General features: G+C 59.5%; 3 protein-coding genes across 3 annotated transcripts; 2 read left to right on the top strand and 1 right to left on the bottom strand.

Moving 5' to 3' along the window:
* The first annotated feature begins 21 nt into the window (after positions 1-21).
* On the top strand, positions 22-8,864 carry PRDX6 (peroxiredoxin 6). The gene is made up of 5 exons (XM_058030330.1): positions 22-206; positions 3,113-3,269; positions 7,216-7,362; positions 7,771-7,917; positions 8,369-8,864. The coding sequence occupies exons 1-5, from the start codon at positions 115-117 to the stop codon at positions 8,498-8,500; spliced, it is 675 nt and encodes a 224-aa protein (XP_057886313.1). The 5' UTR covers positions 22-114; the 3' UTR covers positions 8,501-8,864.
* A 4,512-nt stretch (positions 8,865-13,376) lies between these two features.
* On the bottom strand, positions 13,377-16,689 carry FAM78B (family with sequence similarity 78 member B). Its single transcript, XM_058030327.1, has 2 exons — positions 16,427-16,689; positions 13,377-14,810 (listed from the first exon to the last, which is right to left on the bottom strand). Exons 1-2 carry the CDS (start codon positions 16,687-16,689, stop codon positions 14,288-14,290), a joined length of 786 nt encoding a protein of 261 aa, XP_057886310.1. The 3' UTR covers positions 13,377-14,287.
* Positions 16,690-17,082: 393 nt separating this feature from the next.
* On the top strand, positions 17,083-19,932 carry PLPP6 (phospholipid phosphatase 6). The gene is made up of 2 exons (XM_058030328.1): positions 17,083-17,544; positions 19,176-19,932. The coding sequence occupies exons 1-2, from the start codon at positions 17,142-17,144 to the stop codon at positions 19,544-19,546; spliced, it is 774 nt and encodes a 257-aa protein (XP_057886311.1). The 5' UTR covers positions 17,083-17,141; the 3' UTR covers positions 19,547-19,932.
* Positions 19,933-21,275: the final 1,343 nt, after the last annotated feature.

Here is a 21,275-nt window from a genome sequence, read left to right as displayed (position 1 = left end):
CCGCGCAGGGGGCGGCGGCGGCGCGCAGGCGCAGAGCGGGCGGCGGTGGCTGCGGGAGCAGCACCGGGAGCAGCACCGGGAATTGCATCGGGAATTGCATCGGGAGCTGCAGCCATGCCGGGTCTGCTGCTGGGGGATGAGGCGCCCAACTTCGAGGCGGACACCACGCAGGGTCGCATCCGCTTCCACGACTTCCTGGGAGACTCGTGAGTGCTTGGGGATACACCGGGAGCGGGGGTGGGATGGGATGTCGGCGCCGCCGGGGATCCCGGGGAGGCGGCACGGAGCGGGGCCGCTCACCGCGTTCCTTCATTCATTCCTCCCGCACGCTGAGCCCCGTGTCACGCGGTTCCGGGGGCTCGCTCCAAAACGTGGCTTTTCCTCGTGGGACCGCGGGGCCGGACACGGCGGGATTCCCGGTGGGCAGAATCCCGTCCCCATCGTCCCCGGAGGGCGAGCCGAGCTCCGGAGGACAGAGAAGGGGCAAAGCCCGGCTGGCCAGAGCGCCGCTGGGGACAGCTCGGTGTCCCGGGAGTGCCAAGGTGACAAAGGGACAGCTCGGTGTCCTGGGAGTGCCAGGGTGACAAAGGGGACAGCCCGGTGCCACGGGAGTGCCAGAGTGACAAAGGGGACACAGCCCGGTGCCACGGGAGTGCTAGGGTGACAAAGGGGACAGCTCGGTGTCCCGGCAGTGCCAGGGTGACCAAGGGGACAGCCCGGTGCCACGGGAGTGCCAGAGTGACAAAGGGGACAGCCCGGTGCCACGGGAGTGCTAGGGTGACAAAGGGGACAGCTTGGTGTCCCGGGAGTGCCCAGGTGACAAAGGGGACAGCCCGGTGTCCTGGGAGTGCCAGAGTGACAAAGGGGACAGTCCGGTGTCCCGGGAGTGCCAAGGTGACAAAGGGGACAGCCCGGTGTCCCGGGAGTGCCAAGGTGACCAAGGGGACAGCTCGGTGTCCTGGGAGTGCTAAGGTGACAAAGGGGACAGCTCAGTGCCCAGGTGACCGAGGGGACAGCCCGGTGTCCCGGCAGTGCCAGGGTGACAAAGGGGACAGCCCGGTGTCCCAGGAGTGCCAAGGTGACCAAGGGACAGCTCGGTGTCCTGGGAGTGCCAGGGTGACAAAGGGGACAGCCCGGTGTCCGGGCAGTGCCAGGGTGACCAAGGCCCCGCCGCCCCGGGCGCCGTTCCCTCAGAGCCGGCTGCCCCATTCCCGGCTCGGGCCCGGCCCCTCCGGGCCCCGCTCCCGGCAGCGCTTGGCAGGCTCGGGTCGGGCGCTGCTGTGGGCACTGTGAGCCCGGGCAGAGGGCAGTGAGAGCCCTGAGAGCCTCAGCCCCTCTGGAAATGGCTGCTCCAGCCTGGCACACGCAGCTCTGCCCTCCTGCTCGCCGCTGTTCCCTCACGGAGCGCGGGCATTGTCCGAGCAGCCTCCTGGCACCGTGGCCGGGGAGCTGCACACCAATAATTCCTGCTGCTGACCCGTGGCAGTCACACGGCCCTGGCAGAGCTGCAGGAGCCCTCATTTCATCCCTCCAGCTGCATTCCCAAGGCTCTTGGACACGGCTTTCCCCTCCTGTCATGCTGCTGGAGGCCCGTGAAGATCGGTGCAGCAAGATCTGTGTGGTTTGAGCTGAGAAATGGTGGAAGGAGTCTCTGGCAGGGAATTTGGAGCGCTGGGGGTGGCTTTGCTTTACCCCCTGGGAAGTCATGAGAGCCTTTTTGCTCCAGCTCGTCCTGCTGGGCTGCACTGCTGCCTTTCTTGCGCACTGTTTGCCTTACCTGGGAGGTGCAGGATTAGTGTTTGCAGCTCTGAAGACTGAAAATCCATCACTGCCAAGCTGAGGTGGCTGTGTCAGTGCAACAGGAGCCACGATGTGATGATGTTAACTTCTGGCCTCCCCTGCTATTGATTAATTCTTACCTTTTAACGGAGTGCAGCTCACAGCAGCAGCTGGGTTTAGGCTTGGTCCCGTCCCATTATTTTGTGCTGCACGATGCACGTTTGTGTGTGTGGAGGGGAGGTGCAGGGGTAGTGGCCAGCTCGTGAATCAGTGACCAGCTCTGCAATAACCTGGCCAGGCACCCCCTCTCTCGTGGGGGTGCCCTGTACACCTGGCTCCCCCAAACTTCCTCACACAGCACTGTGTCCACATCCCTGGGAAGCGCCAGGGGCTGCTCCGGAGTCTCCTGCAGGATCCTGGAGGCAGAGTGGGAAGCGAGGTGCAGGGAGTTTCCCAGAGCAGGGCTTATCTCATGGAAGTTTCTGGTGATAGGGATGGAAGAGTTGCCGGGCAGGAATTCCTTATCAGAGAGACGAGCTGTTCCTGCACTTCACCAGCTGTTCCTGCACTCCAGGAATTCCTTATCAGAGTCGAGCTGTTCCTGCACTCCGCTCTGCACAGCGTTGGGAACGATGAAAGTTTGACAAGAAAGTCTCACAGATATGTGAGACAGATAGGTGTAGCAGAAAGATTTTTGAATGTAGAATATGAAGAAAGAGTAGAGGTGGAAGCAAGTTTTGATATAGAAGAAAAGAATTGCTGAGCCAGCCTTACTGGATAACCAAGGAGGCAAAGGGTGTGTTAGTTAGAAGGGGTTTTTATGGCTCGGAGCAAAGGATAAACCCACCGCAAACAAGAAGATGTTTTTACCAAGCAGAAAGCACAGGCAGACAGGACTGCCAATGTTGCAAGCAGAAAAAAGGCCTCAGAATTTCCCACTGCAAGAAAACTGAAAACCAACTTCTAGCTTAAACTGCAATGCACTGACTTTTAGTGATTGGAGAACAGTAACATGAATATGGTAATTATAGCAGTTATGACAGGCTGTAGATAAAAGTTAAGGTATAGATTGGTTTTTCTGTATTAAGATGCTCAGCAAAGAAAAGTCTATAATGCAATGTAACCTAAACTAAGGGTCTCCAGGCCTGCCTGCAGCTGGAGCTGACAGCTGTGGGCACAGCTCTGTCACCCACCACTCTGTTCTGCTGTGACCTCTTGGATGTAATAAACTGCATTTTGGAGAGCCCCTGGAGTCCCACATCCCTCACTCGGGCTCTTGCAGTACACACCAGAGCCGCGGGTGTCCTTCAGAGCTGCCTCCGTGCCGTTGCAGGTGGGGCATCCTGTTCTCCCACCCGCGGGACTTCACCCCGGTGTGCACCACGGAGCTGGGCCGGGCGGCCAAGCTGGCACCCGAGTTCAGCAAGCGCAACGTGAAGATGATCGCGCTCTCCATCGACAGCGTGCAGGACCACCTCTCCTGGTGCAAGGTACGGCCTCCGGGGGGGCTCGGGGGCTGCAGGAAATGCCCACGCAGGCTTGGAGGTCCCAAGTGTCACGTCCCAAAACGTGGCGGCGCTGAAATGCAGAGCAGGGGTGGGGAAGGTCTTCTCCGTCGTCACGGAGCACCCCACCGAGTCCAGGTGGTGTTTGATGGTGATGCCTTGGGAAGGCTGAGCTGGAACAGGGGCTGGACAGAGCTAAAGAATAAAGCAGGGATTTGTTAAAGGCCTCAGTGGGTCCACCTTGGGCAGCACAAGAGCCCAGCCAGGGCTGCACCCAAGATGAACCAAAATGGTCACAAAATGCACAACTGGTCATGGGGTCTCTCACTTTTATAAGTTCTGCTCCAGTGGCATATTGGAGTTAATTGTCCAATTCCAGCTTTAGCCCATGCAGTCCCATCCTTCTTGTTTTTCTCTCTCCAGCCCACGTTGTTTGTGCTCTTGGGGCTGAGATTTGGATCATTTGTCCTTGGTGCCCAGCTGGAGCAGGAATTATTTTGTCTCCCTGCTCTGTGCACAGAGCTCACCATCCCCTGATATGGAGCCCAGACCCACACACTAAAGCAGCACAGAACCTGAAAAGTATAAAAGCTCAAACCTGAGGCATCAATACAAGAGGAAAGCAATATTACTGCTGTCCCACCACTACTAAAAAGGTTAAAATGTGTGGAGGTGAGGCCAGAACCTCAGAGGAAGGCAGCTTGCCCACAGAGCCCAGGAAGCTCTGTAATAAAACAGGAAAGGAAAAGAGGCATCAGAAGTGAGGAGAAAATTACAGTTTGTGCTGGGGCAGGGAGGAGAAAACAAACTGAGACATGTTAACTGTAAAATCACAAATAGGAGAATGTTAAGTGTAAAATGAACAAAAAAGAGATGGGAGTGGAATAACTCAGTGAAGGACCTTGCAAGGAACTTAAGGAAAACTTCAAAGGCAGCCTGTGTGTGCTACCAGGGAGAATGGTTCCAGGGCTAGAGGTGGCAGGGGTCTAAAATGAGTGTTTCAGACAGAAATGGCCAGAGTGTAAAATCCTTGGGTGAATTACCTGCCACCCCCTTAGCTCTTAAAATTGGGAATGTTCTCACGTATTTTCCAGGAGTGAGAGGTGCTTGCAATAAGAGGCATCAAAGGTGAGAAATTTCTACACTCGGTTGGACATTATTTAGTGACTGACTGGCTTTAGAAATTAGCTAATTGCCTTGTTGCTTAAATCAGCCTTTGTACCTGAGTGCTGCATGGCCAGTGCCCCAGCAAGCCCCAGAAGGGCCTGGGAAAAGCAGTGTACAAATCCCAGTAAATGAGGTTTCTGTGCTGCTCAAGCTGGCTGAAACCAGCAGACAAATTAGCAAACAACATGTCATTAGCCAGAACAGAACATTTGTGTTGTGCTTTTGTGAGGGAGACTCATCTGCTTGGCCAAAGCTGAGGTGTTAGGGTGTTGCTGACTTCTGCAAAGCCTTTGAATTTGCAGGCAGCTTTTCCACAAGTCAGCTCTGTGAAGGGCAGGCTCTTTCTTGCAGGAAAGCAGGGATTTGTGTCAAGGAGGGAAGTGCTGAGCTCTTTCATCCTGCAGGGATGTGTGGGGTTCAGCAGACTCGGGTGATCTGAAAAAGAGATGAACAACGAGCTGACTCTGCTGATGCCATGGAATTATTCACAAGGCACAAGCTCGGGTGAGAGCAGGAGAAGCTGCAGAACAGCCTTGGTGCTGGCTGGGGGGAGGCAGAGCAGGAAAACCTTCCAGTAGAACCACGGAGGGGCAGCGAGTGAAGCTGTGGTGAGGCTGGGAGAAGCCTTGGAGCCAGAGGTTTGGAAGTGTCAGCTCAGCACCTGTGAGACAGAAACAGCTGGAAATCCTCCAGGGCCCAAGATCCAGCTGGTGAGGAGTGTTCCATGCAGCCTGTGTGCCACTGGATCGAGACCAGGAGTGCATTTTGGGCAGAGCCCTTGTGTGCAGCATTCCCAAACACAACTGTGCTCCCTGCCTGGATGAAGCTGCTTTCACCTGGGGCACAGCCTGCAAGGGGGAAAGAGGGGAGGCTGAACTCCTGCAGGAAACGACACAGAAACTTCTCTGCTGCCAGGTTTCAGACGGGATCTGCCTGGGAAGGTGGGGCCAGATGCAGCCAGGAGTCCCTGTGTGCCTTCCAGCTGTTCTTGGCCATCCCTGGGCACAGAACAGAGCCTTGCTCCAGGGCTGGGGGCTCTGGCCCAGCCAGGGGTTGATCCCAGCTCCCCAGGCAGGAGGTTGTGCTTCTGCAAGGGCTGGGGGAATGCCTGAGCCCCCTGAGCTGTGCTGTCAGAGCTTCCAGTGCTCTCTCTGGCCAGGGATACCTGCACCGAGGTGACTCACTGGTGAATCAGCCCCTCCTGTGATGTCTGGTTTCAGCTTGGACTCTGGAAAGACAATCAGTGATTAGGGGAGGGAGTCATGGGTGTTTTATTGCAGCACAGTGTGGCTTGTGAGGCTGGGTTCTCCCCAGGCCAGGAAATTACGTGCGTTTTGGAACGAGTTACACTTCATAGGATTCACACAATACCTCTCAGAAACTCTGCTCATCCTCCAGCCCTGCTCTAAGGAGAGGAGGGGGTGCCTCTCATTTGCTGGTGTCCATCTGCAGCCTCCTGTGACTCTGGGGAGCATTCAGCTGCATTTCTCCTCAGCTCTGCCCTCCTTCCCTGCTCTGCTGTGCCAGGGCAGGTTTGCAGGACAGCAGCACCAATTCCCTGCTCCCCTGCAAGGCAGGCCTGGCCACAGCCCAGCTGAGAGCAGTGGCCCCTTTCTGCAGAGCTGTGCTGACACAGAAAGGCCTGGGGAGAAAACAGGCAAAGAGCAGAGCTGGAAAGGAAACCTTTGGCCACGTGTGCAGCACTTGGCCTGCTTGCAGCATCCTGAGCAGCTGGGGCAGGGCTACAGCCCCTTTAGTCAGCACCAGCAGCCACGGGGAGGGTGCAGGGCCTGCTCTTGCTGCTGTTGGTGTGCTCTGAGCAGTGCCAAGGGGCAGCATTTCCAACCTGCCCTCCCTGGGTTCCCTGTGTGCAGAGCCCAGCCTGCTCCCCACACTCAGAGCCTGGGGAGGGCAGGGGGGGTTTGTACCCTGAGCTATCAGCTGAGCTGATAAGGCAGCACAGCCCTGCGAGGGGGGCTCACAGCAGCACTGCTTGTAGCTCTTTGTAGCGTGAAAAGGGTGGAAGGAACAGGCTGCCCTGTCCTGGGGCAGGAGCCCTGAGTTCTGCTTGCTCAGATGCTGGCAGTGCCCTGCCTGTGCTGCCCCGAGCACTGCTGGGGCTCCCTGGCACTGTGAGGGTGGCACTGCCAACCCCAGGTGAGTCCAGACCAAGTGTAGAGATGCTCAAAATACATTTTTTTGTGTGTGTGTGTTTGTGAAGCAGGTCCAGTTTGGATCAGTACAACCTCATGAACCGTGTTCACAAGGCAGAGCCTCCAGGGCTGTGGAGGGGGATGGTTTTCTCTTCTGTGCCAGGTGTGGTTCAGAAAGGAGTGAGCAGTGCCCCAGCACCTGCTCTCAGGCTTCCAGTGGATTTTTTTGAGAGCCTTGAGTTAAATAAGCTGTGAGTGACTCATGGGATGGAATTGGTGCCTTGCACAAGACCTGTGCAGTGTTGGGCCTTTCTTCATCAGCTGGTTTGCTCTGCCACCAGAGAAACAATTCCTTAGCAGCACAGTCAGTCCAGCTGTGACGCCAACACACCTGTCAGCAGTGCAGGAGGGAGCTGGAAGAGGGCACAGTGCTCAGTTCAAGCTCTCTGTGTGTCACTAACAGGAACTCCCTGTTGCTCCATGCCCCGCTGCCCGGGCTGCGAGCACAGACAGCCTGAGAACGACCTCCCGAACAAGGAGGCACAAAGGTTTCTGGTTTGTCACCCGCTTTCTGGCAACTGATGGGACATGCCACTGCTGTGTCCCTGCAGGACATCAATGCCTACAACGGGGAGCAGCCTGCAGAGAAGCTGCCCTTCCCCATCATCGCTGACAAGAACCGGGAGCTGGCCGTGCAGCTGGGCATGCTGGACCCGGACGAGCAGGACAAGGACGGCATGCCCCTGACGGCCCGTGTGGTGAGTGCTGCCTGTCCCAGAGCACAGAGCCACGGCTGCCAGCCTGCCCTGCGCCTGGGCCAGCTCCCCTGCACGGGCATGGCCACCCCCAGCAGCTGGGCTGGCTCCCTTGGCTTCTGTGATCTGCCAGTTCTGGTTGTGCCTGTCCCAAACTCAGTTCTGTCAGTGCTGGATCTGCCGGGCTTTGCCTTTCCCCTCCCGTGCTTGCACTAGAAGGGCACAGGCAGCAAAACGAGCTGGTGTTGGGACACAGGGGCTCCCAGAGCAAAAGCCCATTCCCTGGGCATCAGCTGCTCCCTGTCCCAACTCAGCATCTCCCAGGCAAGGAAGGAGCATCGGGGCTGAGCAGATCCGGCAGAGCAGCCACACAAGCGTGCCCAGCCCCTGACACTGTCTCCCTGTGCTCAGGTGTTCGTTTTTGGCCCTGACAAGAAGCTGAAGCTCTCTATCCTGTACCCAGCCACCACTGGGAGAAACTTTGATGAGATCCTGAGAGTGGTGGACTCCCTGCAGCTCACAGCCTACAAGAAGGTCGCTACCCCCGTGGACTGGAAGGTGAGGAGCAGGGCACTGGGAACAGGCGTGGAAATGGCAGCCAGCCCCCCTTGGAGGGGCACACAGGCTGGGGGAAGCAGCAGCTGGAGCAGCCTGGCCTCTGCAGGCTCCTGTGTGCTGCAGCATGAAATCCCACTGGGCTGGGCTGGCTCGGCCACCTCCCAGCAAAGCAGATCTTTCCCCAAGGGCTTGGAATTCAAGGGGCAGCCAGCAGCACCTGCCCAGGGGTACCTGAACCGTAGGAATGGGCAAGCTGTGCTCCATCCAGCATCACAGAGAGGCTCAAACTCTGCCCTCCTTACTCCCTATTCCCCTGGGAATGCCACTGGCAGGGCTGGCAGGTGGCACATCTCTCCCTTTGGGCATTTCCCCCAGCCTGCCCTCACTGCTGGCTCCAGTGTCACCCGTGCCCGGCCCTGCCAGCTCCTGACTGTCCCCATGTGCCCCCCAGCCCGGTGACAGCGTCATGGTGGTGCCCACCTTAGCCGACGAGGAGGCCAAGAAGCTCTTCCCCAAAGGGGTCTTCACCAAGGAGCTGCCCTCGGGCAAGAAGTACCTGCGCTACACCCCGCAGCCAGAGTGAGGGCTGCCTGCCTGTCTGTCTGTCTGTCTGTCCGTCCTGCTGGGATGCCAGAGCCTTCCTGAGCCCAGCTCCCGCCCCTCTGACACCGCACCACCCACGGCCCCGTCCTGGCACTCTGCTGCTGCATGGCAGCACTGAACCAGCTCAGCACCAGCCCAGAACCAACCCTCCTGAGCCAGTCCTGAGCCAGCCCAGAACCAGCTCTGAACCATCCCTGAATCAACCCTCCTGAATCAGCCCTGAACCAGCCCAGAACCAGCTCAGAATCATCCCTGAACCAGCCCAGAACCATCCCTGAACCAACCCTCCTGAATCAGCCCTGAACCAGCCCTGAACCATCCCTGAACCAGCCCAGAACCATCCCTGAATCAGCCCAGAACCAGCCCAGAACCAGCTCAGAACCAACCCTCCTGAATCAGCCCTGAACCAGCCCAGAACCATCCCTGAACCAGCCCAGAACCAGCTCAGAACCAACCCTCCTGAATCAGCCCTGAGCCAGCCCAGAACCAGCCCTGAACCAGCCCAGAACCAACCCTCCTGAATCAGCTCAGAACCAGCTCAGAATTAGCCCTGAACCAGCCCTGTGCCAGCTCTAACCAGCCCAGAACCAACCCTCCTGAACCAGCCATCCTGTCCCTCCATTTCTATCCCCCCAAAACCAACCCCTGGGTGTTCTCCTGCCTCAGCCCAGCCCAGAAGCAGCCCAGAACCAGCCCTCGTGTCCCTGCAGCCCAGAACCAGCTCGGAACCAGCCCTCCTGTCCCTCCACCCCATCTCTCAGAACCAACTCCTGGGTGTTTCCCTGCCTCAGCCCAGCCCTGCCTGGTCCCCAGCTGGCACTGCAGGGCTCCTGCTGTGCTGTCCTCCCCCGTTTGGTGCCAGCCCCGAGGTGTGCTGAGGAGGGCTGTCCTGCTGGGCCAGGAGCTCTGGGGGCTCCAAGCTGCTGCGTGCCTTTCAGTGTGCTCCACGAGTAGGGGAGGAGCTGCAGAGCTAAATCTTTCACCTCTTAATGCTTTCTTTGTCTCTTGCTGGAAGGTGACGGTTTCCAGGTTTTGTGGGAGAGGGAATTAAGCAAATAAACTGACCTTCAGTACTACCTGCAGCGTCCCTTGTCTCTCCCACAAGTTTGCTGCGTTCCCTGTGGGCGCCGGCTGGGATTTGTGCCCAGGCAGCACAGACTGCCCTTGTTCTTGCTCTGCAAGGAAGGAGTTTTGGAGGGACAGCTTGTCCCAGGGCACAGGCTCTCAGACAAGGCAGCTGTGCTGTCCCTGCTGGGCAGGAACAATGTCCCTCAGCCTTGTCCTTGGCTGCAGGGCACGTCCTTCCCTGCTCCTGGGGCACGAGCAGCACGACAAACTCCTGCTCTCCCACACCTCCTCCTCAGGGATTTGTCAAGAGATGAGCAATGGTTTAATTTATCAGCAGGAGAGAAAGCTGCTCGCTAATAGCCCATAGGGTGGCTGCCAGCACCCCTGAGTGCCCAGCACAGCCAGCGATGCCCAAAAGGAGCAGCTGTTAAAGAAATCAGATCACTTGGGCACAAAGTGGGCCTTTGATGTTCAAGGTGAGCAAAGCACCAAAGGCAGTGAGATCCCCCTCCAGACCAAACCTCAGGCAGCACACACAACCCTCTTTCATTACCCCTCTCTCCCCCCCCCCCAAAAATAGGTTTATTAATTTCTAATTGCCTTCAGGAGCTATGCAGTGAATATTGGTGTATTTCCCCAAATGGCTTTAAAATGAACCTTCATTATGAAACTCCTTATTATTCCCATGTATTATTTTGACTGGAAGATAGGAACAGTTGGTCCCTGGGCTGACTTTTGTTCTCACTCTTCCACTCTGCAAGAAAGGGGAGAGGGAAGCTACAATTTCAAAAGGGAAACATCTTTTTTTTCAGTGTAGCTTTTCAGCTTTAACAAGCTGGGCAGCCTTCCTAGTTCCCATGGCTGGGCTGCACCAACTCCTGGGCTTCTTGCTGCTCCCTCACTTTGATCTGCTTTCCTGAGGGACAAAGGAACTTCTGCCCCCTCCAAGCTTTCCAACCAACTGCCCATTTTTCTGGAGGTGTGAGGACACAGCCCCACGGCAGATTTGTGCCAAGAGCCTGCTCAGACCATGCCCTGGGGCAGGGCACCGCAGGGCCAGCACAGGGAACCTCTCTGGGACAGCACAGAAGCCACCTGAAAGGACAAAGTGGAGCAAATTCTGTCACCAGAAAGGACAAAGTGGAGCAAATTCTGTCACCAGACCCACGGGCTTAAAGGCAGCAGGGACAGCCACTAAAATTCCATGAATTCCTGCCTGCTCCCTCCCCAGTGCTGCCACGGCCCCAGAGGTACAAACCAGCCAGAGACACTCAAGCAAACACAAGGTTTGGCTCCAGTACAGCTCCAGTAGTTTTCTTTTAATCCCAGAGAAGTGAAATGCAACATTTTTTCCGAGTTGGTAACAACATCCAGAGACACAAGTCCAAGCCCCCTACTGGGTAAAGTCATTTGTGTTTAAGGCACTCTGCAGAACCAGCTTTCCTCTCTCTCTCTCTCTCTCTGATTTTCCCCACGCGGCAGCAGAATACCTGGTTGGGTCTGTTCCCCCTAGTGACATTCACCCACCCTGGCTCCTCCCGCCCTCTCCAGGGGCTGGAAAGGGCAAATCCAGCGGGAGAGGCACCAGGAGGCCGGGTCAGTAAACAGGGATGGGCAGGGCAGGGAGGGAGCAGCACCGGGTGCCCTCCCCGCGGGCACCGTGTGCTCCCCTTCTGCCTCTCCCAAAGGGGATGGGAGCCTGGGGAGCCCAGCAGCACCCCAAAGGCAGGGGCTGGGTGTGGGGGAGACCCAGCTGCCCCCACTGTGCAGCAGAAATGAGCCCCCCCCCGCCCCACCCCGACTTCCAGTTGTCAATAAATACCAATAAATAACTTAAATAAATAAATAGATCGATAAATAAATAGGCGACCCGAGGCTGGGAAGGAGGGGAAGGGGCGCTCAGGGCACAGGGAGCAGGAGGGTGGGCATTTCCATGGGCTGCCCCTCCCTGAGATAACGGGGTGCTGGTGGGGAAGGGGGGCACAGGGAGAGCATCCCGTGGGGGTGAACCCAGGAGTCTGAGTGCTCATCCAGCCACAGGGAACGAGACAAACTCAGAATCCTACATGGGAACTCTCCCCCACACCTTCCCTCCTTCCCCTGAGCACCAGCAGCCCCAGAGCTCCATCTCCACCCAGGTGTGAGCGTTTCTGTAAACACTGTTTGCGCGTGTTTCTTTGCAAACAATTTTTGCAATTTTTTTTTTTTTCCCCCCTTTCTTTTTTAACGGGGAAATGCCCACAAAGACAAGCCGTGCACCAAGCCGAGTGTGCATCAAATCCAGCTGTCAGAGGAGCAGGAATGGAAGCCTGGCAGAAGCCTGGAGAGGTGAACACAGGCACGGCCCCAGGGCTCAGCCAACACCTGCCTGCAGGCTGGGGCAGCCCTGGGGCGTCAGGCACACGGCTACAGCCAGGCACAGAGCCTGACCTGGCACCAGGATGTTGCAGACATTCATGGACAGAAATCCAGCCACTGCTGCCTCAGTGCCAAGGCTCAGCCTGGCCAGCAAATCCCAAAAGGTGGCAATGTTGGGTCCAACAGCATCCCTGCAGCAGCGTCCCTGCTCTCCCAGGCACGGGAGCCACGGTGGGGCCACAGCACTCCCTGGGCTGACAGCAGCCTGCAGCCACTTGCCGTGGGTTTTGGGGAGCTGGCTCACGCAGCCTCTGGACACAGCATCCTCTCCCAGCAGGAAAGGCCACCTTGGAGCCCCCTGTTTGTTGGGGAGCCCCTTCCTCTGGCGTTTCAGCTCTGATGCTGCCAGAGATGTTTCTGTCCCCCTGGGTCAAAAGTATACACCTGCCTTACTTCAAACCAAAAAGGTACTTACCCCTCCTCCCCCAGTCCTTAAGGAAAATTGTATTTCAAGTTTCTAACCCCTCTCCACACACACTTTTTGAAAAACAAAACATCAGCGATGGCACAAGCCGCCACCGGTCCCACACCAGGACAAAACCACAGTCTCACAAGAGCAGGACATCTTCCCACACCACAAGCTCCCTGTGGGAGCTCCGCTGCAGAAAACACAGCAAACCAAAGCTCAAAGCCCTGCCTCCCTCCAAGCCTGCCCCCTGCAGAACCCACCCAGGCACAGAAAGCAGCGGGATCCCAGCCCAGCGGGAGCACCAGCCCCGGCACACGGAATTGCTGCGCCAGGGCATCCAAAGGAAACGCTCCCAGGGGAAAAATAATAAATAAAGAACTGGATCAGCAGCAAACACTACTGAGGGCAATAAATAGCAGGGGGATTTCACAGGGATTTTTGGTCTAAGATGCCTCGGGAGCCCCTGTGCTGGCAGGGCCCGGGTGTAGGGAAGTGTCACCCAGCACTGCCAGCGGGATGGCACAGGGACCTTCCCAGCAGGAATGACCTGCATCCCCAGGGCAGCACAGCCTCCCTGCAGTGTGAGGAAGGCAGGGCTGCGAGCTGGAGGAGCTGCAGGGCTCGTGCCAGGGAGGACAGAGCAGAGAAAGCAGCAAAAGCCGTAAGCACCTGCCCAGGAGTGACGGAGCACCCGGAGCAGCAGCAGCACAGCCGTGGTTTATGCCTCTGCTGCAGCTCCAGGGAGAGATCCTGGGAACTGCCAGCTGCATCCCACAGCAGCGTGCTGCCCCACGGAGCAGCCAGGGCCAGCCATCCAGGCAGCAAGGAGGGAGGAGGAAGGCAAATAAATCCCCCTGTGACCCCTCCGAGCACAGCAGCAGCAGCAGCAGGAGGCAGCCCCAGGCAGCACATTCAGCTCCTCCTTCCCAGGCTAAGCCAGGCCTGCCCTGAACGGCCCTGCCTCACACAGGGCTTGGGCAGGCACCACAAAGCGTGCCCTGGCGGCCCAGCCAGCAGCCACCCTGCTCCAGGGGTGGCTGGGAGAGGCCTCCACGTGGGGCAGCATCTGCGTGGAAAACGAGCGAGCACCCAACTTCTAGCAAGGGAGGGGGTCTGCAGTGAAGCAAAGCGAGTCCAGGGGTGCCTCTGGGCTGCTCTGGGCCCCCCACACACCCAGAGCACCCGGGCTGGGAGAATGGCACTGCCCCCATTCCCACCCGGACTGGGCTGACAACCCTCCTGCTCCCCAAAGAGAAGGGAGGCCGAGGGATGCAAAGACTTAGTGCACCTCACAACTAAAGGACATCTAACCTGCCCTTACACCTCACCCCAAGACGGAAAAGAGCTATGGCATCTCCTACACTCACAACTACTCCAAACACACCCAGACGCATGCAAAACGTGTCCCGCTGCCCCCGGGCTGCAGAAACCCCTCCCGGGCGGTGCCACCGGGCTCTGCCCGCCCCCAGCACCGCCCGGTCCCACCCCACTGCGGGAGGCGGGCGGGCACGGTGGGGGATGATCACGGATCTGAAATGCATAGCTACGGACACGGCAGGGACACGGGGACAGGAACAGCCTCTGCTTCTCCCTCTGGCTGCGTGGGAAGCAGCATCTGCCACGGGCACGGTTCAACCACACTCGTGCTGCCCCACAAGGAAAGACGAGTCCTTGGTGCCAGCTGCAAGCACTCCGTTCCGCTTCCCGGGAAACCCTCCAGCTCAGCAAACCCTCCTCTGCGCCCTCGTGCCAGCCAGGCTCTACTTGTGCCCGAGGAGGAGCCACGTTTCCAAGCACAACAAGAAAGGCAGGAGAGCCCAGAGGGGAGCTTTGGCCGGGCAGCCCCGTCCGTGGGCGGCTCGGCTGCCCGCCCTACTTGGGGGGTATCACCACGATGGGCTGCCCTCGCTTGGGTCTCCACATGAGCACCTGGGCGTCGTTGGCGTTGGGCTTGACGAGCGCGTTGGGCGGGATGGGCTCCATCCTGCTGAGGATCCGCGGCTGCTCCTGCTGAGTCCTGCCCACCAGCCGCGCCCGCTGCCCCAGCAGCTGCATGGGGTCCACCTCAATGTCCACGCGCATCCTCCACTTGATGGTCTGCAGGATGATCTTCTCCTTGGTGGTGGTGTTCATGGCCACGAGCCACGTGGTGAAGCTCTGGTCCCTCTTAATCCTGGTCAGCAGCGGCACGTTGCTGTTGCTCACGGGCACGGCCCACGTCACGCTGGGGTAGAAGTTGTCGTTCATGCTCACCGAGAACCTGGAGATCTTGTTGGTGGGCCCCACCAGGGTCACGGTTTCGGTGGTGTTTCCGTACCAGGGGTAGCTCACCCCATCCGAGTCGCTGATGGCTTTCACCCGTCCTTCCCGCAGGTCGGGCAGCTCCCAGCTCGACCTGGTGAAGAGGAAGAGGAAGATGAGCAGGGAAATGGCAGCACAGGGACCCTCTGCCTGCCTGCCTGCCTGCCTGCCTGCAGAAAACTCTCAGGGACAGACATGGAGAACAAATTCAGCTTCGGTTCCTTGAGCACATCCAGCTCGAGCCCTTGCTCTGCCAACACAATGCCATTTTAATTAACCTGCAATTAAACTGACTGGGCCAAACCCCACTGCTGAGTGTCTTTGGGGTCACTCTCCCCTTAATCAGCTCCTGTGCTGGAGAACAGCCATCCCTGTCCCCCAGCTGCACCATGGTGACCACAGCACAGGCCCAGCCCCTCAGCAGCCTCCTCCTGCAGGAGATCGGTGATTTTTATGCCTTAACATACAGCAATCGAATCCCACAATTAAACCTGCCACTGGCACCATGAAATCCCTGCAGTATGGCTGGTGGGGAGCATTCAGCCCAAGTCTTTGCTGCTGGCCATGCTACCAACACGGTGTGACAATAACACAGCAGCAGCTTTGGGGCCACACTTGTGCCATCCTCCAACATCCCCAAGTGCTCCATGCCCCATGCACACCCATCTGTGGCGACACAAGGATGCAGCAACAGGACCTGCTGCTCCCCAGCACCCACAGAGCGGCGGCACCAGCAGCAGGAGCCCACAGCAAGCTGCAGAACAGACCCCTGTGGACATCTCCCCTCTGGCATCACCCCTTTCCAAAGGCAGAAGACACAGACAGAGAGCCAACAGCTTGTCCCTCAGCATTCCCACAAGTCACACCCAGCCTTGGGAAAGCTGTTTTCCTGCTGCTACTTCTGCCCAGCACTGCAACCATTCCCTCCTGTACCACAGGCCAAGGGGGCAACTCCCCCAGCACAGCCTGTGCTCCACTCCCAGTGCCACAGGAGAAACAATGCTTGGTGAGAGACAGCGGCCACAAAGCCCTTGGAGAGGCGAGGCCCAGGCTGGAGGGTGTGGGACCAGCTGTGGGGCTGGAGGGGCAGCAACTGGGGGGTCGGGCAGTGGGGCTGGGGTGAAGGTGCTGCCCGTGTGTGGCTGCAAAGGTGGGGCAGAGGGGCAGCACAGGGTGCCGGGGTGGCAGCACAGGGTGCCAGAGATGCAGCTCCCAGTACCGGGGTGCAGCTCCCGGTGCCGGGGTGCAGAGCCCAATGCTGGGGATGCAGCTCCCAATGCCGGGGTGCAGCTCCCAATGCCGGGGTGCAGAGCCCAATGCCAGAGATGCAGCTCCCAATGCCAGGGTGCAGTTCCCAATGCCGGGGTGCAGAACCCAGTGCCAGAGATGCAGCTCCCAATACCGGGGGTGCAGCTCCCAATGCCGGGGTGCAGCTCCCAGTGCCGGGGTGCAGCTCCCGATGCCGGGGTGCAGAACCCAATGCCAGAGATGCAGCTCCCAATGCTGGGGTGCAGAACCCAGTGCCAGAGATGCAGCTCCCAATGCCGGGGTGCAGTGCCCAATGCCGGGGTGCAGCTCCCAATGCCGGGGTGCAGAGCCCAATGCCAGAGATGCAACTCCCAATACCGGGGGTGCAGCTCCCGGGGAGCCCCCAGTGCCGTTCCCAGCCCGGATCCCGCGCCCCGGAGCCCCCCGCGTCCCGGTGCTCACACGCCCAGGTCGCTGTAGGTGTTGTAGAACTCCATGTGGTTGCAGGCCTGGATCCAGCCCACCACCCAGGTGTGCCGGCGGGCGATGGGCGGCATGAGGACGCGGGCGGAGGCGCGGAAATAGGGCGTGCGGTACCGCAGCACCACCGGCGAGCTCTCCTCGATGGCCGTGGCCGCCGGCTCGATGGTGGCCGACACGTCCGACACCACGATCTGCTCGCGGCGCACCCGCGCCTTGCAGGCCACGCTCTGCAGGCACCCCATGGCCGCGGCCGAGCCGCCGTCACCGCGGGCCCGGGGGGGCGGCCGGTCCCGCCGCCGCCCGCCCGCCGCGCATCGCCGCCCGCCGCACGGCGCCCGCACCGGCGCCGGCAGGGCGAAGGCGCCGCCGCGTCTCTTCCGGCCCTCGCCGGCCGCCGTACGCCGGCCGCGGCGGGCACGTGCGCGCCGGTGGGCGGGGCGCGGCGGGAGCGGCGCGCGCGTCACGGGCGGAAGCGGAACCGGAAGCGGAAGCGGCGCCGGGGCCGCCCGGTACCGGGGGACGCGCCGGGAGCGGCGGGGGCACCGCGCCCGGGCGGGGCGGGGATAACCGGCAGGGCGCGGGGAGCGGGAGAGGGAAGCGACCCCGGGCGCGGGGACATGCCGGGCTCCGAGCGGGCCTGGCAGCGGGTGACCGGTGACCGGCGCCCGCCTCCCGCAGGCCGCCCGCCGTCGCCATGCCGAGCCCCCGGAGCGGCCGCGAGCGGCGCGCCGGCAGCGGCGGCCGCCTGGAGTTCCTGTCGCTGAGCCAGCGCGGGCCCGCCGCACCGGACAGCCCGTCCCGCCGCCGGGAGCCCGCCGGCGCCGCCGGTGCCGCCCCGCTGCCCGAGGAGGACTGCATGAAGCTGAACCCGTCCTTCGTGGGCATCGCCCTCAGCTCCCTGCTCGCCATCGACCTGTGGGCCTCCAAGCGCCTGGGGGTGTGCGCTGGGGAGGGCTCGGCCTGGGGCAGCGCCCGCCCGCTCATGAAGGTCATCGAGGTGTCGGGGCACGGCATCCCCTGGGTGCTCGGCACCGCCTACGGGCTCTGGCACACCGACAGCCCCGCGGCCAGGGAAGTGCTGCTCAACCTGCTCTTCGGTGAGCCGGGGGGCTGGGGAGGGCCACCCGAGGGACGGGGCTCAGCGCGGCAGCCGAGAGCGCCGGCTGGCTTTGAGCAGCCTGTGCGGGCTCGCCCGGCTGAAGGGTGAGCGCCACGAGTCACCTGGCACAGCTGGCACCACGCACTGGCAAACTCCCGCGCTTACAAAACGCTCTCGGGGCTGAAGGCTCCACGCCTGTCACAACAGCACGCTCCAGGGGCAGTGTTGAGACACCAGGCCTTCCCCTGAAAAGCTGCTCTGGCACACAGACCCTTGGCTTCATGCCCGCAGGGCTTTCGTGGATTGTTCTGTTCCAGCCGGTGAGGAAACCTGGTTTGAAGCACGACTTTTAATCCTGCGTGCTGTAGTGTTTCATACACGCACACAGAACAGCCTAGGTCTGTTTAAGAGGATTAATTTTTGCGTATTTAGAAACTGTTATAGCTCTAGGACACCAGACCTTCTCTCTGTTGTTAGTCTTGTATTAAGTAGCAAATAATTAGTGTCTCACGCTTCAATTTCGAATTGAAATTTGCTTGGTGGGAAACATAGTTTTGTGCATCTTTTTCATCTAGCAGCACGTGGTTAAACTGGAGCTCCACAGCAGAACTGGATTGCCTCCAGCCTGACCTTTGCTCCAAGGAGAGCTGTCCCAGCACCTCAGTGCTCTGGGCATAGCCACCCATCTCCCTGGGGATCTGTCCCTGGCTTGCAGCACCCCTGTGGGGAAGGAGGATTCCCTCATGTCCAACCTGAACTCCCAGATCCTGTGTAGAAAGAGAAAAAGCAGTTAATCTAGTTTTACATGTCAGGGAGAAAAAAAACGAAAAGGAAATTTGGTCTTAAATGATTAACCAAAGGAAATTAACTGAAGCAACCAAAAGATTTGGTTTGGTGTCCAGAAATGTCTTAGGACAAACAGAAGTTGGTCTCTCACACAACAAGAAGTAGCCCTGGCTGTGGGTGCTGTGCTGAGCTGAGCTAACAGGGATGGGGAAAGTACCCTCTGCCCTAGATGAGAAGCTGCTCTTGCCAAATACTGTCTGAACATTTATCACAGGTGCTTTGCCTCCTCTATGACAACAACCTTTAGCCCTCAGGGGCAAGTCACCATCATTTATCCTTGATTAATCTCTTGAGAACCAGAGCAGGGTTAACTTTTCCCCCAGCAGCAGGGAGCAGGCAGAGCCCAGGAGCCCTGGCAGGCCACCAGCCCTGAGCATTCCCCCTTGGCTGACCTGTGCCCAAGGGGAGTGGGTTGATCATTCACCCAGCGGGTTTGACCCCGGTCAGCAGGGCAGACAGCAGTGCAGAGTCAGCACTGCCAGCAAGGGAGCTCTGGGGACTTCATGCCTCTGTTGCAGGAGGAGACTGGGCCCAGAGTCATGGCAAGATCAGGTTCTGCAGAGAGAAAAGCCCTGGGGTGCAGGCTGTGGCAGGCCAAGGGGCTGCTGGGGCAGGAGGGAGCAGAGCTTGAGGATGTGCTGCTGCTGCTGCAGAGTGCCAAGAGCAGCTGTGTGCTGTGCTCTCCCTGCCTGGGGAAGGACGTCACCTTGGGGCAGCTCTGACAGCCGATGTCCCTTGGCTGACGGTCCCGCCCTCAGTAACCCCTGTCGCTGTCTCTCCCAGCGCTGCTGCTGGACCTGCTGATGGTGGCCGTGGTGAAGGGGCTCGTCAAGCGGCCGCGGCCCACGCACAACAAGATGGACATGTTCGTCACCATCTCGGTGGACAAGTACTCCTTCCCCTCGGGCCACGCCACCAGGGCCGCCCTCGTGTGCCGCTTCGTGCTGCGCCACCTGGTCCTGGCCGTGCCGCTGCGCGTGCTCGTGGTGCTCTGGGCCCTTGTCGTCAGCGTCTCGCGGGTCATGCTGGGCAGGCACAACATGACGGACGTGCTCTTCGGGCTGCTGCTGGGCTACGCGCTCTACGGCGTGGTGGAGCACTGCTGGCTGTCCCCGGCCACCGCGCCCGCCCTCTTCGCGCCCTGGAGCCGCTGAGCGCCCTCGGCACGCGGCTCTGAGCGCACGCAGGACGGGATTCTGGTGCTGAAGCGGCGTCGGTCCGGCCAAGGCCTCCCCAGGAGCGGTGCTGCAGGCTCCAGGCCTGCACTCAGATGTCCGGTGCTGTCCTCCCTCCCGTGGGCCGCCAGGCGGGGGCTGCGCTGACTGTTCTCTGGTGACCAAAAGCGGTCTCTGCAGAGCCTGGGGAGGGCTCGGCACGCCCAGGCGGCAGCTCGCTGCTCATGCTGTGAATCTGCATGCTCTCTGGGCACCTGCAATGGCCCGTGCTGTACGTGGTAGCTGTGACTCTGCAGAGGTTTCTCTGCAATCACCCCTGTATCTGTATCCTATAAATACACTGATCATGCTGCTGTCCAAACATACCCTGCACATCTACAACATTTGCCTGGAGGGGACCCACAGGGCTCTTTCCTCAGAGTTAGGCAGAGCTTTGCCTCCCTAAGCAATCTCTTCCCTATTGCTCTCAATTTAAGTGCTGCACTAAGGCTACATGTCAAGCACATGGCCCCCAGAGTCCCTGGGAAAGGACAGTGGCACTGAAGGGTTGATCATTCAGTGGGCAACAGTGAGCAGCCCCCAGCAGCAGCCTGCTGAAGCTCTTGTCCAGAGCTTCCCAGTTCCTTTTGCCCTCCATAGGGATTTCAGTTTCTGAGGGGTTACAATGCATTCACAGCGATTCCTGATCAATAGCATATTCCAGGCTGCAGAGAGAGTCCTGCAGAGCCAGCCCCTTCCCAGAGCCCAGAAATACACCCAGCCCCAGGTCTGAGCCTTGCTTGCACCTCCTCCAGCAAGAGGCCCTGGCTCTGCCAACCACGGCCACGGCTCCCTGTGCTCCAGGCAGGCTGGCTTTCCTCCCCTGGCACCACTGGCAGGCCTGTTTTTCACAGAGGGCTGCTGGTCCTTGGCAGGAGGGGACCACAAGGAGCCTCTGTAATGAGCTGGGGCCGAGACTGAGCCAGAAAATCATAGAACACACTTTAGCAGGCACCACAGCCAGGCAGAGAGCGAGGGCTGTAGACTGAGCTCACATAACCAGCTTCAACAGTGCTCCTGGCACGTGGGTAAAGGGATTGGGCCCAGGTGAGGCTCTTTGTGGTCATTGAGGTCTAAGTGCACTCAGGCCCTGGCAAACACCAATTAAGTCATATTAAGAGCAGGCAGTGTTTAAGTGTGCTGTTCTCCTGGGTGGAGTGTGCACAGGAGCAGCCTGATGGCTGCTGGTATGAGCACCCTGTCACTGTCACTTGTACAGGGGCTGAAATGGAAGTGCTTGACATGACAAGGTTCCCCTGGAGATGAACCCCGACCCACTGACAGGGTGAGACAGTGAAGCTTCCAGGTCTGACCAAAAAATAATCCCCTGGGTTGCACTGCAGGCCTGGCAGCCTGCTGGGCCAGTCTGGCAATTGCACAGCAGCACCAGGACGCTCCAGCCAGCCCTCCTGCCCCAGAGGACCAGCCCTGTGGTGGCTGTGGGAGCACAGGCAGGTGGCACACTGGGGGTGGGCAGCGTTTGGGTGGGCAGGGCTTGTTGTGCATCTGTGGCTCCCACACATGCGTGTGCCAAAAAGTGGCTCTTGACTCACGGGCATGACACTCCATGAGACCCTGGTAGCACCCACCATCACCACTGCCCAGCCCTGCTGGGTCACAGGCTGCCTGGCACCCTCTCAGCCCTTCTGTGCTTCTCTGCAGCTCCACC

This window comes from Melospiza georgiana, chromosome 9 (genome assembly GCF_028018845.1).
Source record: "Melospiza georgiana isolate bMelGeo1 chromosome 9, bMelGeo1.pri, whole genome shotgun sequence".
Classification (NCBI taxonomy): Eukaryota; Metazoa; Chordata; class Aves; order Passeriformes; family Passerellidae; genus Melospiza; species Melospiza georgiana.
Note: the sequence above shows the minus strand (reverse complement) of the source record. Positions and strands in the feature narration are given on the sequence as shown.